Genomic DNA, 16,063 nt, shown 5'->3' with positions numbered 1-16,063 from the left:
AAATCCAACAATGTTACCTGTTTACTATAATCCCCATTAATTCAGTTATGTAAATAAGGAAAGTATCTACATTCTGAAAATTCACTGTTCCATGGAGGTTTTTTTGATGTACTTATTAATAGGTCACTGCAGTACCAGTGCTTATGGGATATGCAAGCTGAAAACATATACAACCGTCTTGGAGAAGATTTAAATAAGTGGCAAGCCCTCTTAGTCCAGATAAGGAAGGCTAGAGGTACCTTTGACAATGCAGAAACTAGGAAGGAATTTGGACCTGTTATCATAGACTATGGGAAGGTAAGAACCTGAAACTTTCATGCATCTTGTAAAAGTAACTTGTGGAACTAAACTTCAGAATGGGCTTATAGAAGATAAAATGAGACTTCATAACTAATAGTAATACTCAATAAACTTTCTTGATTGTAGGTACATCTAAGGTGAACTTGAAATATGACTCTTGGCATAAGGAAGTACTCAGTAAATTTGGCCAAATGCTAGGTCAGAACATGACAGAGTTCCACTCTCAGATTTCTAAGGTAAGAATAGTCCAAACAATGATGCCTTATTACAGGATCAACTTACTACATCCATCTTTAAAATACTGGGGTGTTTTTTTTCTCTCTAACAGTCCCGTCAAGAGTTGGAGCAGCATTCAGTGGACACTGCTAGCACATCAGATGCAGTGACATTCATCACATATGTACAATCCCTGAAATGTAAAATCAAACAGTTTGAGAAACAAGTTGAGGTAAGTTGTCACTTTCTTACTAACATCTTGTTTCTGGAAATCTTTAAAAGCCTTTTTACAGCAAGGGGACAATTGATCTTGACCAGTCTAAGCCTGCTAAGAGAAACCCTGCCTCTGATTTCCTGTCCTAGTAACTCTTCTAGATAAACACTTTCAAACCAAGATTCTATTGTGAGCCTTACTGAGTTACTTTATACTTCTGAGGGTTCTTTGGGCTGATCTATTGCTGATTTCTCTTTAGACTTCTGGCTATCTGAATTTCTAATTGAACTTCTAGCTAACACAGAAATTAAAGTAGGTTATCTTCTAACAAAGTTTGTGCGGACTGTAGCTTTACCGCAATGGTCAGCACTTGCTAGAGAAACAGAGGTTCCAGTTCCCTTCCTCCTGGTTATACATTGACAACATTGAAGGAGAGTGGGGTGCTTTCAATGACATAATGCGTCGCAAGGATTCTGCCATTCAGCAACAAGTCGCAAACTTTCAAATGAAGATAGTTCAAGAGAATCGAGCAGTGGAGAGCTGTACAAATGACCTGCTGACTGACTAGGAGAAAACAAAGTCTGTGACAGTGATTTTTTTCAGGTCTCTTTGCGGAATTCACTATAGAAAATTTGCATTCTGTAACAAACAGGTTGTTCAGTAAACCCTGAAATAGACTGAGGGGGTGGGTATAGTTGTTACCCTTACAGACCTTTACAGGGGATTTCCTAGTGATTTGGCAGAAAGTGTAGCTTGTCCTTTGCTCTTGGGTTAAAACACTTTCCCTGACATAACTTGCATTTTAAAATGGAAACACCTCTATTGTAATTTGATTTTTACAAATTTAACTAGCAATAAGGAGTGTGCACTTTACAGAGCTTTTGGTGAGAGGAAAAATCTTGTTGAGCCTGTGTCCTAAAATAAAAGTTTAGCTAGCAGCTGCTAAAAAATCTCTTCTGCCAAGAAGATTCTTTAGACGCTTACCCAGGCAAGGGATCAGTAACTCTCATACCCAGAGTTAAAGGTCTGCCAGGGGAACAGAAAATTCCTTAAAGCAGAAGAGATGGCGTGGTGTCTGATGCTAATCAGAAGTAGTTTCTGCACAGATTTTAAGTGCTAAACCCTAACTCTTAACATCTGTGCCATGTTGTCCTTCATTTGGTTCTTTCTAGGGAAACTTGCGTCCAGAGGAGGCTCTTCAAACACTTACCATTTACGAAAGGAAATTTGGTAGGTTGAAAGACGATCGTGAGAAATGTGCAAAGGCCAAAGAAGCTCTTGAGCTAACAGATACAGGACTACTCAGTGGCAGTGAAGAACGTGTGCAGATACAAACTGTTTTTTAAAAATCCATGAATTTGGAGCTTATAAATGGTTCTAGACAGATGACTTCCTGTAGGCAGAAGACCTTCAATTCATTCATAGAAAAGGCATAGCAGTCAATGGTTCTCCCTTCATATTGCCCTGTCACTGTGCCCTAACCTTATCTAGGATGGTCCAGTTTTAGGGGTGAGTAATTCAGTCTCAATACCCATTCAGCCCCTGGCTTTTCCGCTGGGACTGCAACTACAGACACTTGAGGGCAGCTTTACAAGATGTAGAAATCTTGCCATTAAACTAACTAGAGATGAGACTACGGGCTTGTCTATGTGACAAGTAGCTTCTAAGTCAGTGGTTCTCAAACTTCAGCGACCCGAGGACCCCCATTTTGATGAAAAAAAATTAACGGAACCAACCCTCCCCCCCCGCTCAGCCCCAGGTTCTGCCCCCAGTCCACCCCTTCCCCCCGGTCTCCACCCCTCCCCCCTCCATATATATATATATGGCATGGTGCTTATGGAGTACCCTTGGGGACCCCCAGGGGTCCATGGGCCTCATTTTGAAAAATGCTATTTAAAGTCATATTATACTAAGCCACACTCCAGGATTTTCACTGTACTGTAGCAGCATCCACATGAGACGTTACTGCAAGGCAAGTTTGATATACTGTTCACTCTTGCATGCTGTGCAGTAACTTGCCACGTAGACAAGCCTAACTTAGGCTACTGAGAAGCCAACATATGGTAACTTTTTTTGGACCACCAGAGATGTGCTAGGCAAGCTAGGGTCAAGTCCTGTCCAATTACCAATACCCTGACCAAGTTCCTATCCCAATGATTTGTTTAAGAAGTTCTGTCTAACTTAATGATAATAAATATCTGTCCTTTCTATATAACTGACCAAAGTTTGATGTATCGCTTTGTACTGTAGGTAGTGTTAGAAGAGTTACAAGACCTCAAAGGAGTTTGGTCTGAGCTTTGGGACCAGATTGATCAGATGAAGGAGCAGCCATGGGTTTCAGTACAGCCTCGCAAGGTACCTTTTTTATTCTATATATAGAAAGCATAACTACAGCTATACTATTCGACTCTTGGCCTTCAAGGTTTAAATATGTTGTAAATGCTCTAACAACTTGAAAATGAGCCAGAATATATGGCATGGTGCTTATGTACCTGGGTCTTTTTGGCATATGAAAAATAGAATTCATAACTGAGATTGCAGCCTCTATCTTAATCTAACTTGCAGCACTGAGCGGCAGAAATAGCTTTTCCTCTTAACTGAAGCTTCAACAGGGTAAAGCTTACAAAACAAAACTTGAAAAATTATCAGGATTGCAGAAACAGCAGTACCTTAAATATATTTAATTATAGGCTACAACTGCAGAGGACAAGCATTGATGCTATATCTGTTTCTAGAAATTAAGTTGATCTAAATTAGCACTTTTCTCAAACACTTGTCCAGCTTCACTGATGAAAAGCTATTGTCCAAGCTGATGCTTCTTGGTTACATAAATCTGAAACGAGGCTTCTACCTCTCATCTGTAAGGAAAAATGTCACGATTTCATGACGACTGTCATCTAGTGTAAAATTACTTCATACTGTGCTACTCCAATGATCAAGGGATGGAGAAAACTAGTATCGTACCAACAGTCATGAATTAAGCTTAAAGCAGTACTGTTGATTTCATATAATCTGCTGAGGTGGACTATATCAAGAAAAGCATGGAGAATCTGATGAGGTTTTGAGGGGCAATTGAATGTTTTCATACATCTAGGATTTGGTTTGCCTGCCTTGTATACAGCTATATTTATTATTAGCAAAATTAAATACACTACTACCTCGATATAACGCCACCCGATATAACATGAATACAGATATAACGCAGTAAAGCAGTGCTCCTGGGGGGCTGTGCACTCTGGTGGATCAAAGCAAGTTCAATATAACACGGTTTCACCTATAACGTGGTAAGATTTTTTGGCTCCCAAGGACAGCGTTATATCGAGGTAGAGGTGTATATGCAGTATAGGAAAGCATGATCAATATTATCTAAGGGTGATTCTCCCATTCTTAAAGAACAGTTTAATAAAACGTTAAGATGACAAACTGTAAGTAAAATGGATAACTGTTGTAGTATCCAGTTTACTAGTGATTGTGTTTCTCATAATGTTGCTGGTAGATGAATTCTTTCATGGCTTCTGTATTTTATTGACAGCTTTGACAAAATTTGGACAGCTTACTGAACCAGTTGAAAAACTTCCCTGCTTCTTTGCGGCAGAAGAATGAAGCAATGGTCAAAGATGTACTTCTTGTAGCTCAGGAAGAGATGGCTTTGGAAAAGTTCTTGAAACAGGCAAGTATCTATCATTACATATACTAGACCTTGTGTGCGGGAGAGGTTTTAGAGGTGTAAATTAATTTTTCTGACAGCTGTGTGTAACAAGTTGGATTTTGGATACCCAGGATGGTGAAAGTGAAATGCTTTAGATCTTCAGCATACATTTTAAGTTCTAAATAACTGAGTAAATTTAACACCAAAACTGACACAACATGAAATCCTATAGGTTTAGGTGTTTTATTAAAAGCTTTGCAAGTTTGCTGAAGGTACTGTAACTTAAATTTAAAGATAAATCAAGTAAAATACATAGCTAGTACATTACTATTATAAAACTTCTAAGCAGAAGACTGGAAACTGCCTTCTGTAATTTCATTTTATGAGTGTCAATAACTTTAACTCCAACCCACAAGACATAATTATGAAATCTTCCACCACATGATTCACAGCAATCCGAGACCTGCAGGTTCATGTGCTCTGTAAAAAGATAAGAATCAAGCTCACGTAACTACACTTCTACACTATATAATGAAATACATGTAATAGATTTAAAATTACTATCATGAGTTCATAACCTGACTTCTTTTTTTCTTAAAGATAAGAGAAGTGTGGAATACTTATGAACTGGATTTGGTTAACTATCAGAACAAATGTTGTTTGATTCATGGTTGGGATAATCTCTTCAACAAGTACTACAAGAGTGGTGTGAGTGGGTAGAGAAGACTGGAGTGGTGGGTAGAGAAGTAGTTGTTTCTGTTGAAAGCAGAAAGATTCTCAGCGTAAAGATACACACACATTAAATTGGGGGTTAATATATGTAATCATAATCCTATCCTGTCTATACTAGTTCCACTATGTACACGGAAGAATAACCAAGGTATGTAAATAAAGCTGATCTTCTCTTTTTCTCTGCTTACAGGCAATGGGATGCATCAGTGTGGGGATTTGTCAAGTGGGCACATGGGGCTGCTTTGATGAGTTCAACAGACTTGAGGAGTGTATGCTTTCTGCTGTTTCTCAGCTGGTTCAGTGCATCCAGGAAGCCTTGCAAGAACATTGCAATCCAAATTATGACAAGAGTATGCAATTTTTTTCGTTGCTAATGGTTTTGTATAGCTGTGCAGTCAAAAGAATGCCCTCACTTGCATGTCTGAAATAGGTCCTTTTGAGAAATCTCCTTGATCAGTTACTCTGACACTGGCCAGAGTTGTGTTTTTTGTTTGTTTGTTTTTTGTTAAATTGGCAAATGTAACAAACACTAAAGAATTAAAGGAAGTAGCTTTCAACTGATATGCAGTCACTGTCAACATTGTGTAACTTTAGTGTTGTGGTAGAGAAAAATGTTTGATTAGTTGTACCATAAACAAAACTATACAGGATACTAAAAGTGAAGTTTCAACTACTGTAGTTGATAGCTGATTTGACTGAGACAAAATCAACTGTCACTAAAAATACTTTGTGTGTGAACTGCTTTTAGCTTCCGCACCTATTACTTGTGAGCTGCTGAGTAAACAAGTTAAAGTGAGCCCAGACATGGCTATCTTCATCACCATGAATCCTGGTTATATAAGTAGATCAAATCTTCCAGGCAACTCGAAGCTGTTCCGTAGCTTGGCAATGACAAAGCCAGACCGCCAGCTGATTGCCCAGGTCATATTGTACTCCCAGGGTTTCTGTACTGCTGAAGTGCTTGCCAATAAGATTGTACCATTCTTCAAGTAAGTAATAGTCCCTTAAACAAGTCTGGCCCATACCGTTAAAAGATCACTTGTGTACTTAAATCTGGAACTTAAAATGGCTCTGTAGCTAGTTTTGAAACTACCATAGCAAGAACATAGAACAGTAAGCATGCTTGACACTTTACTGTTGAACATTAGTTTTGTGATCTTAGTATGTCTAAAACGGACTATCTTTTATCCTTAGACTGTGATGAGCCGCTGTCCTCTCAAAGTCATTATGACTTTGGCTTAAGAGCTTTGAAGAGTGTACTGGTTAGTGCAGGAAATGTGAAGAAGGAGAGGATTCAGAAGATAAAGCGGGAGAAGGAAGAGCATGGTGAAGTTGTTGATGAAGGGGAAATTGCTGAGAACCTACCTGAACAAGAGGTAAAACATATACAGATTTTTTTATATTGATTCACAGCAAAGAGGTGGTTACAGTAGATATGCACGTATATGAGCACTTACAGTAAAACACTTGTTGTATCTAGCATAAACGTAATCTATTTAAGTTCACAAGTGTCATATTTACTTGAAGTCATGGTATTTAGGCTACAGGAGTGGCGGTTTCAGTGGGTTGAACTGAGTTTCAATCAGTGCTTGAGTTGTTGGAAGTGTTTTTCTTACAATAAAACAGAGGCACCTGATGGTTTGTGGTCATTACAAACTTTCACCACTCCTATAAAATGGCTGGTGTTCTGACTATATTCCAAGTGGAGTAGACATTCTGAACGAACTCCTGCAGTTCATATCACTTTCAGATAAATGTATGTAGACAAGTACAGTTGTCACTCCTCAACTAAGGGAATTGTATTAGGTGATAGGTTGAGTATTCCCTGTATAGCATCACTTTAAGTTCATAATGCACTGATTGCCACTAAGCAGACTCTCAAGGAGCGGAGGGAGAGACCTGATGTCTTCAAAAGATAAGATCTAGTCTGGAATGAGTGGAATATCCATAGCTTCTGGTAGAATGCCTCTTTGTTGTGTCCAGGACGAGAAGCATTTCCATTTAGCTAGATAACATTTGCTAGTTGAATCCTTTCTGCTATTGCAGAAGATGTCTCACATAACTGAAGAGCATGCACATTCTAGGTATGATGCCTGTCCAAATACCATGCCCTGAGGTGGAGTGTTTGTGGATTGGGGTGTTTGATCCTGCCATTGCACTGGGTCTGGAGCTCAGGGAACTAGAACTGTCAGGGCCAGAAAGGGGTGATCAGGATGACGTCACACTGTTCTGCTGGAACTTGAGTAGCACTCATGGCAAAAGCGGCAGCAGAGGGAAGGCATAGTTGAACTGGTCTGACCAAGAAAGGAGAGCATCACCCTGAAAGTGACAGCCTATGTCTCCTCTGGAGCAACATATGATGCACTTGTTGTTGGCCTGGGAAGTGAATAGATCTCTTGTTGGGGTTCCTCAAGATGTGAAAATGTCACGTAGCACCGTGTCATCAAGTTCCCACTTGTGGTCAATCACAAAATGTCTGGTGAGGGAATCTGAAAGTGCATTTTGCGTCTCTGGAAGCTAGGCTGCAGATAGGGTGATCTGATTGCTGATTTCCACCATTTTGCACCATTTCCAGAGATTGACTGCTTCTGCACACAGGGAGGCAGATCTTGCTCTCTTGCTTGCTGGTGTAAAAGACCATCCTAGCGTTGTCTGACATTATCAGGATGCAGTGAAAGCAAACGAATGGAAGAAAGGATTCACACACCTTCCTTACTGCCGATAATTCCAGGACACTGATGTGCATTCTATATTCTCAGGATGTCCAGGCTCCTTGTGGTGTGTGGTTGCTCATGTAGGCTCCCCAACCTTGCAGGGAAACATCCATAATGATTGTCTTGACTAGTGAAGAGGGGAGAAGGAGAGCCCCCACGCATATGTGATGAGAATTTGTCCACCACAGAAGGGAGGACAGTAACTTGGCAGGAACTGTCAGTGTGAGATTCATGGAATGACAGCTTGGGGAGTGAACTGAATGTAGTCATACTCGAAGGTGGAGTCTTGCAAATGGAATGACATATGTGCATGAAGCCATGTGGTCGAGTAGGGACAGGCATGTTTTGTTACCCAAGGGTTGCTTGCAATGTGAGCTATGATATCGTTCATGGTCTGAAAACTGTGAGCAAGTTCGTCCCTGCGGTGATAGAGTTCAAGGTTGCCCCAATGAAGTCCAAATATTTCATGGGAGTAAAACCAGATTTTTGTAAAGTTTACACAGACTCCCCAGTGAGGAAAAAAGGTGGAGCACCATAGATATCGACGGATAGGCTTTTTGGTGAGATTTGGTGGTGAGGAGCCAGTTGTTGAAGTATGGGAAAGTGAAGCCACGACATCTGATGTGAGCTGCTACCACTGAAAATACCTTGGTGTAAAGACTATGGGGGTAGTAGCTATTTTGAAGGATAGTACTGGAAATGGCCAGAGCCCACCATAAATCTGAGAAATTGTCTGTGGGCAGGAGCCATGACCACATGCCATTTTTTCTAAAAATGGAATTATTGCTGTTACATGACTGTGAAAATTGAGTTTGTGAATGAAGTGGTGGAGGTCAAAGATTGGTTTCCACCCAGCCTTCTTCTTGGATATGAGGAAGCAGGTCAAGTAAAAACCTGTAACCTGATACTGTGGAGCAACACGCTCTATTCCTCCTTGCTGCAATAAGAGAGAATATTGTCATGAGAGTGGTCCCCAAATGGGGTTGGGGAAGGCAGTTTTGGATGAGGTAGCATTGCAAACTCAATCGTATAGCCAGTGTGGATGTTGATCAGCACCCATGTGTTCATCATTATCACACTCCAGGTGTTGAAAAAGAGTGCTAGATGATCCCCGGAGCACTGGAGTCAGGAGGTGTTGGGCTCAGCGAATCACAGCTCTCAAGCTCGCATCAAAAATATTACTGGGTTGGGGGCTGGGATTGGGATGTTGAGGCCAGTGTGGAAGGAACATGGAAGCAGGACTTTTGAATCTTCTGCCTTTTATGAGGTGGTTTGTAGGGTCTCTGATGGTAGAAGTGTTGAGCTCTATACCTTGATGGGGTTGATTGGCGATGTAACTTCCTCTTAAGGGAAGGTGTGTATACACTCAGTGATCGAAGGGTAGTCCTAGAGTCCTTCAGGGTGTATAGGGACTCATCTGTGTACTGACTGAAAAGGTGAGATTCATTGAAGGGGGACCCCAGGGCTAGGCAGCCCAGCACCCCCTGCGGGGGAAACCGCTGTGGGGGCAGAAGCTGTGGGGGAGAGCAGGGAGGGCACAGTTTAAGAGCCATGCTGGAGGTGCAGCATGTGGTGTGTTCTCCCAGCCAGTGAGCCGTCTCTTGCTGCCTCCCAGGGCTCCTGCTGTTGGCTAGCGCCCAGGTGAGGTAGGCAGGTGAGGAGCCGGCTGGGGATATGCTGTAGGGGAGGCAGGCATGCTCCCTTGATGGGGCGTCAGTCCGTGCCTGTCCTGCTGCTCTGCTCCTCTGGACATTGGACAGCGCAGGTGCAGTCCTTGGAATGCACTGCTGCAGATGGACCCTGGAAAAAGGCCGGGGAAGGGAGAGGCAGGCCAGGGGGTCTCAGCTCTTACGTGCCGCTGCCGCCACAGCTCCCTTTGGCAGCGAAGATGAGCAGCAGAGGGGCAGGGATACGTCCATCAGCCAGCCAGATAAGGTAACCCAGCAGTCGTGACATCAAAGCTGAGGACACGAAAGCTTTCGACCTGGACCGTGCAGCTATGAGGAGACCTGAAGAGGTGGTTAGTTCACCCCACTCTTTATCACCGTGGTTGAAGGCACAAGGCAAGCAGGGGCACATGTGCAGACCAACAGATACTGCTTTCAAATTCTCTGACTCTGCGCGCATGGTGCACACGAGTAACCAACAGTGGAAAACAACAGGGACCATCGCTCGAGGAAGAAGGGAACCACCAGCAAACCAGGCCAGCAAGACAAAAGAGAAAAAAACCTGCAACGCTGCAACTGGCCACAAGGTGGCAGCGCAGTTGGCGCGTCATTGCAAAACTCCCATGAAAATGTCACAGTCCGGTTGCAAAGTCTCCCGCCCATTATTAAGGCCAGAAGGAAAAAGATGTCGTGTCACTTGCGTGTTTTTCAAAAACCTGCTACTCGCCTTAGGCGCACAGGCTGTTGCTAGGACAGGTCTGCCCCATACAGGGGGGCAAACGTGCAGAAAGGGCCGCCACGCAGAGACACCGCTCCGGCCTGAGCCAGACTCCCCTGCCCCTCCCCCCGCTGCCCCTCTGAGGAAACGCTGTGTAACGCAGTCGCTAGACAAACGGCTGAGTGAGGCAGCCCGGAGCTTCTAGTCATTTCTCTCGCCGGCCGCGGGACCGGCCTTGCCCCCCACTGAACTTCAGCTCCCAGGATGCACTTGTGACGGCCCGTGCTGTCCCGGTGCATTGTGGAACTTGTAGTTTTCCCTTTTGACGTTGCGATGAGCGAGCTAGGCGGTAGGGACTACATTCCCCAGCATGCATGTGGCCCGCGCCCTCGCGGCTCCGCCTGCCCAAGGCAAAGCCTTTGTTGGTCACCTTTCGCGTCAGGTTTGTGACCTCAGTGAATGACAGCTCCCAGCATGCTCTGGTCGCACAGTGGACCCACCCGTTCAAATGTGCATGCTGGGACGTGTAGTCCTTCTCTGCGGCTCTGTCGTGGGGTTCTGGGCTGTGCGGACTACACTTCCCAGGCCGCCCCGCGGCGGAGGGCGGGGAAGGGAGGTGGTTACCCGGCGGGGCGGTGGACGCGGCTGGCTCAGTAGCGCTAGGCGGTGGCTCAGCAGCCCGCTCTGGGCGGTGTTTGGCTGTCTCGGGATGTCGGACGCGGGCGGCGGAGGTCCCGGCGGGGGCGGCGAGGAGGGCGGCCTGGAGGTGCCGGGCTCGGCGGTGCAGAATGTGGCCGATGTCTCGGTGCTGCAGAAGCACCTGCGCAAGCTGGTGCCGCTGCTGCTGGAGGACGGCGGGGAGGTGCCGGCCGCGCTCGAGGCGGCGCTGGAGGAGAAGGGCGCCCTGGAGCAGATGCGCAAGTTCCTCTCCGACCCGCAGGTGCACACGGTGCTGGTGGAGCGCTCCACGCTCAAGGGTGAGAGCCGGGCCGGGCGCCGAGCCGCTGCGGGGGGGGGGAATGGTGGAGGAGGAGGAGGAGGGAGGGGTTGGGGGGAGAGGAAAAGATGGGGGGGGGGGTTGGGCGGATCCCGCTGCAGACTATAGTTGCCAAGATGGCGGCCGCTTTGCGCTGACTGTTCTTCCCCCGCTCCCTGTGACATGGCTCCTATTACCACCCCCGTCCCGATTTTTCACACTTGGTGTCTGGTCATCCTACGTGCCTGTGACCTCCCCCCATATACACATACACAGAGTGAGGGGCGGGTCTTTGATCCCCTTGGATCCCCACCCCGTCCCCCAGGGGAGATGCTGACCCCATATGCATAGTGTTGTACCCTTGTACCACCCTCTCGCAACAGGAAGAGGGGAGACAGCCCCATCAGCTATTCCCTAACTGCTCCCTGCCGTCCCCAGGGGTGGAACTGGCTTCCCCTGTAACCTCCTGTATTGCAATAGAGAGAAGAAGGGATGCTGTAACACACACATATACACACACAGAGCAACACATTTGTTCATTCCCACAGGAAGGGAATGTAACATAGCCTTGGTCCTGAAAGCTAACCCAAAACCTATACAGACTTCCCTGTTAGTACCTGACCTGAAAAGATAAGGTCATTGTTGTGTATTTGGTTGTCATGGGTTTTGTTACTATGGCAACTGAGTTAGACTATTAAGGGATAGCTCAGCCGGTTTCAACCGGCTGAGTGAGCTCTCTGGTCTGTAAATAAAATGGAGGTTTTGGTTAGCTGTCTGCTCTCTGGCCTCAAGTGATTGCTTCCTACACCGGCTGCCCCAAGGACTTAACAGTCATGATGTTAGGATTTTTCCTTGATCAATTTGAGAAGTATCAAAGGATAATTAGTTTCTATGTGGCTAGTTCACAGATGCAGGCAGAGGGAAGCTCCCTATAATTTCATCTGAAGGACTGCACCTGCCACAGTGTTGCAAAATGCTCCAGTGTAGCATAAACAGTGGGTATGAGCCTCTGCTGTTGAAGGACTTGGATGTGTGATTTTATGGCCTAGCCCTAGAGGCAAGAATGCTTAGCAACTCAGCTATATTAACATCAGCAAAAAGGAGGAGGAGTACTTTTGGCACCTTTAGAGACTAACAAATTTTAAAACCCACTTCAGCTTATGCTCAAATAAATTTATTAGTCTCTAATGTGCCACAAGTACTTCTCATTCTTTTTGTTGATGCAGACTAACACGGCTACCACAGTGAAACCTGTTAACATCAGTGACATTCAGTTAAAATGGAATAAATGTTTCAAAACCTGGCTTGTGTACTTCTCTGTTAGGTATTTACATTGTGTCTACCCCTTCCCCCTTGTATAGCATCTAGTAACTTTTTAAGGGGTGAATTGCTCGTAGGGAGGGATATAAACTACATTAGTTTCAGATATGGGGATGTAATAACAGATGTCAAATCCTTTACAGTTAATTAGGTGGTCTGGTATGTCTAGCCCCCAATCAAAGCTTTTTCACAATAGTTTGCATGGAGAAGTGGGGTGAGACTGGGAAGTCAAAGTCCTTAAACCAAAAAAAGCCAGTTGTGTGCTAAATCTAGTTGCCCCATTTATGAGAGACAGAGTATGTCTATACTGTAATGCAGTCTGCTGCAGTCTCAGAGCCCAAGTCTTTTGTCTTGGGCTGTTGGACTAAAAATAGCACTGTAAATGTTCATCTCGGGTAGGAGACTGGACTCTGGGACCCACGCCCCTCACAAGGCCTGTGCTCTAATGTCTACACTACAGTTTTTAGCCCCCTCAGCCCAAGCCCCACAAGCTGTTCAGTGAGTTATTTTATTGCAGTGTAGATGTACCTCTAGTGCTCTTGGTTCCCAGTCTACCAGCATGTTCAAATATTGCAGGCACAGACTATTTTTTCTGTATACATCATGTTACATCTAAGGGCTTGGCTACACTGGAGAGTTGCAGTGCTGGTGGTGGCTTTACAGCGCTGCAACTCACTCACTGACCACACTTGCAAGGCACATACAGCGCTGTATCTCCCTGGCTACAGCGCTGGCTGTACTCCACGTCTGCAGCGCTGGGGTGCCAGTGTAAACAGTGATTAATCTTACTATGCTGTAACTGACCTCCGGAATTTTCCCATAATGCTTTAAACTAAATTACTCTCTTTGTTGTGATGCCTCTCTTTGTTTTGTTGTGAACTCAGGGCTCCCGGAGCTGCTTATCTGAAAAGCAAACACAGCTACTGTTTGCTGTGAATGAGGCAGGCAGGGAGATGAATGTCCACAGCTAGTGTTTGCTTGAGGAGAGAAACAGTCTGCAGGCTATTTGCATTTAAGAGTGAATGAGAGAGGGGTGGGGGAAGGGATCAGAACTTTTTTTTTTTAGCCCTTCAGGAATATGTTTATTGTTCAGGGCACAGCACTTTAAAAACCAAACTGGGGAGCAGGGCCCTGGCAGGGGCTACCCCTTGCAGAAGGGCATAGGGGACCCTACTCCCCCCACACTAGCCTTAACACAATCCAGAATCCAGTGGATGCTCCAGGAGGTGCTGGCTGCATGCACTGGCCCCCTGCCTTGGGGCAGGTCACGTCCTGGCTCACTGGCCTGCAGGGGTTGCTCTGGTTAAGGGATGACAACGGAGGCGCAGGCTGGCGACCTGCAGCCCCCATGCCAGGGTCCTGCAGCAGGGACGGGGCACAGGCTGGCCAGCTAGGTCTGCAGGAATTCCGGCTGCATGCGGGCCACCTTGCGGAGCTCCTTGGAGTGTGTCCTGGGGCACTGCATCTCACACCAGCTGATCAGCACCATCTGTGCCCCTGCTTTGCTGTGAGCCACCACCACGCCCAGCTCGTTCTCCGCTGTGCTCAGCAGGTAGTTGGACTGCATGTCCCCCAGGGAGATCACTTTGGCCAGGACTATGCCTCCAGGTCGGAAACTCTTGTAAACTTCCACCTTGTCTTTCTCTGTGGCTCAAATGTCTTCTCTCCTTGTACGTCACGATGGCCCCTACGTCGGGCAGGAGCTGTGACTCGGCATCTCTCACCACAGACACCACCGGCAGCGCTCCATCCTTGCTCGTCTTCGCCAGGCAGCCGACCAGCGCCGTGCACGTGTAGCCGTGCCAGGTGTAGGTCCCACTGCCCGCCGCGCCCTCCTCCAGTCTGCAGAGCCACTCACCTGGGACGCAGCACCGCACCAGCGGGGCCATGCCTGCCGCTCTGTGAGTCTCCTTGCAAGGCAGGGAGCTGACACGGTGTCAGCTCCAAAAATCCCCTCTTTCTCTCTCCCCCACGCTCCCTGTCACACACACACTTCCCCCCCCCCCCTTTTGAAAAGTGCGTTGCAGCCACTTGAACCCTGGGATAGCTGTCCATAATGCACGGCTCCCAACACTGCTGCAAATGTGGCCACACTGCAGTGCTGGTAGCAGTCGGTGTGGCCACACTCCAGCGCTTTCCCTACACAGCTGTACGAAGACAGCTGTAACTCCCAGTGCTGCACACCTGCAAGTGTAGCCAAGCCCTAAGAGAGAGTGCTCTGAGAGTAGTCTGCGAACATTTTGATATTGCGCGTTCCTTTTTGTGATGGATACACTTCCTCACTCCTTACAGGATAAAACTTTTTTGAAGACATTGCTTTACCTAAACGTCATCCAACAAATGTGCCTTGGGCCAAATGCAAATTTGTTTGGCCCTGCTCCCCCTGCCTCCATTCCCTAAAAAACAAATCTCAAACGAGTCTTCAGCAAGATTAGTGCTTCTTCACTGGCAGAAGAATCTCTTTAAGGAAGGGCAGAGGAGTCAAATGGCAAGCTGTTCCTCTGGAGCTTTTTTTAATCAGAGCTTGATACATCTGATCGTTCACCTCAGGCTTGCAACAAGTCATTTTATGCATGTGGGTGTTTGTGTGCATAAGTATTTTGTGATAGCATTTGGGTTTTAAACACCAAAAGTGATTTTTTTTTTTTTTAGTTGGGATAGCACAGCTCTGAAATATATGGAGTGTCTTAATCAGGAATAGGTTTGATCTTTTGGGGTCTGCAAAGGACTGTTGTTCCCTCAGGGTATATCTATTGTTATTAGACACCAGTGCCTGGCCTGTACCAGCTGACTGTGGCTAAAGGGCTCCTTTAGACATTCAGGCTCCAGCCTGTGATGTAGGAGAGTCCCAGAGCTCAGTCTCACCAAGCTTGTCTGCACCACCATTAAACAGTCCCTTCACTCAGGCACAGGGGACTTGGGTGATTTTTAATTGTGGTGTACACATACCCTGAGATGCTGTAGAAGAACCAGACAAAGATGCACCTCTATATGGGAAGAGTAGTTTTGCTAAAATTATAAATCTTGGTTGAATTACTTCAAAAAGGAATCTGTTCTACACTAATAGCCTAAACGGCAACTTTTAAAATACCACATTCTAGAAATGGCTTTGTTAATATTTTTTAAACTGACCCACATGACTTTTATGGACACTCTTGGTCAGCTTCCGCCACTAAAAATTTATAGCTTGACCACTCATATGTTGAATTTTTAAAAGATGATTAAAAACCACTCTTGAAAAAAAATGTGCTGGAAATAAAGTAATGATGAGCTCACTAGAGCTGTGCTGCCTATCAGCAGCACCTGTTGTAATAGACCTTATTTCTGGAAATATGCTTTTGGATTATCAGTGCTTTTTCACAACTAATAAAGGTATTTAACGTCCTTACTCCTGTAAGTGCAATGGGTGTAGAGTTCTAGCACTTGTGCTTTGTTAAGAAGTTAAAGTGTTTAGCATTGACTTTTCTGCGGTGACTTGAAAATGTAAAGCACCAGGTGCTGCTTACTAGCAACTCTCAGAACAAGAGCCAGGTTTCAGATCCCGAAGATTCACCAGT

At 45.5% G+C, this 16,063-nt stretch overlaps 2 protein-coding genes and 1 pseudogene across 3 annotated transcripts in view; 2 read left to right on the top strand and 1 right to left on the bottom strand.

Moving 5' to 3' along the window:
• The window catches only part of LOC123368275, a 67,509-nt pseudogene extending 60,283 nt beyond the window's left edge, over positions 1 to 7,226 (top strand).
• A 3,687-nt stretch (positions 7,227 to 10,913) lies between these two features.
• The window catches only part of LOC123368193 (cytoplasmic dynein 1 heavy chain 1), a 69,459-nt gene continuing 64,309 nt past the window's right edge, over positions 10,914 to 16,063 (top strand). For both annotated transcript variants that reach the window (XM_045012774.1, XM_045012773.1), the window contains exon 1: positions 10,914 to 11,187. In XM_045012774.1, coding sequence (XP_044868709.1) covers positions 10,920 to 11,187 — 268 coding nt within the window. In that variant the 5' untranslated portion in view covers positions 10,914 to 10,919. The remainder of the gene's footprint in view (positions 11,188 to 16,063) is intronic.
• LOC123368194 (exosome complex component CSL4-like) lies at positions 13,871 to 14,395 on the bottom strand. The gene is given in 2 exon segments (XM_045012776.1): positions 13,871 to 14,179; positions 14,181 to 14,395. Coding segments are annotated over 2 exon segments (498 nt in total). The 3' UTR covers positions 13,871 to 13,896.

This window comes from Mauremys mutica, chromosome 4 (genome assembly GCF_020497125.1).
Source record: "Mauremys mutica isolate MM-2020 ecotype Southern chromosome 4, ASM2049712v1, whole genome shotgun sequence".
Taxonomy (NCBI): Eukaryota; Metazoa; Chordata; order Testudines; family Geoemydidae; genus Mauremys; species Mauremys mutica.
The sequence above is the reverse complement of the archived record's forward strand: the minus strand, read 5'-3'. Positions and strand labels throughout refer to the sequence as shown.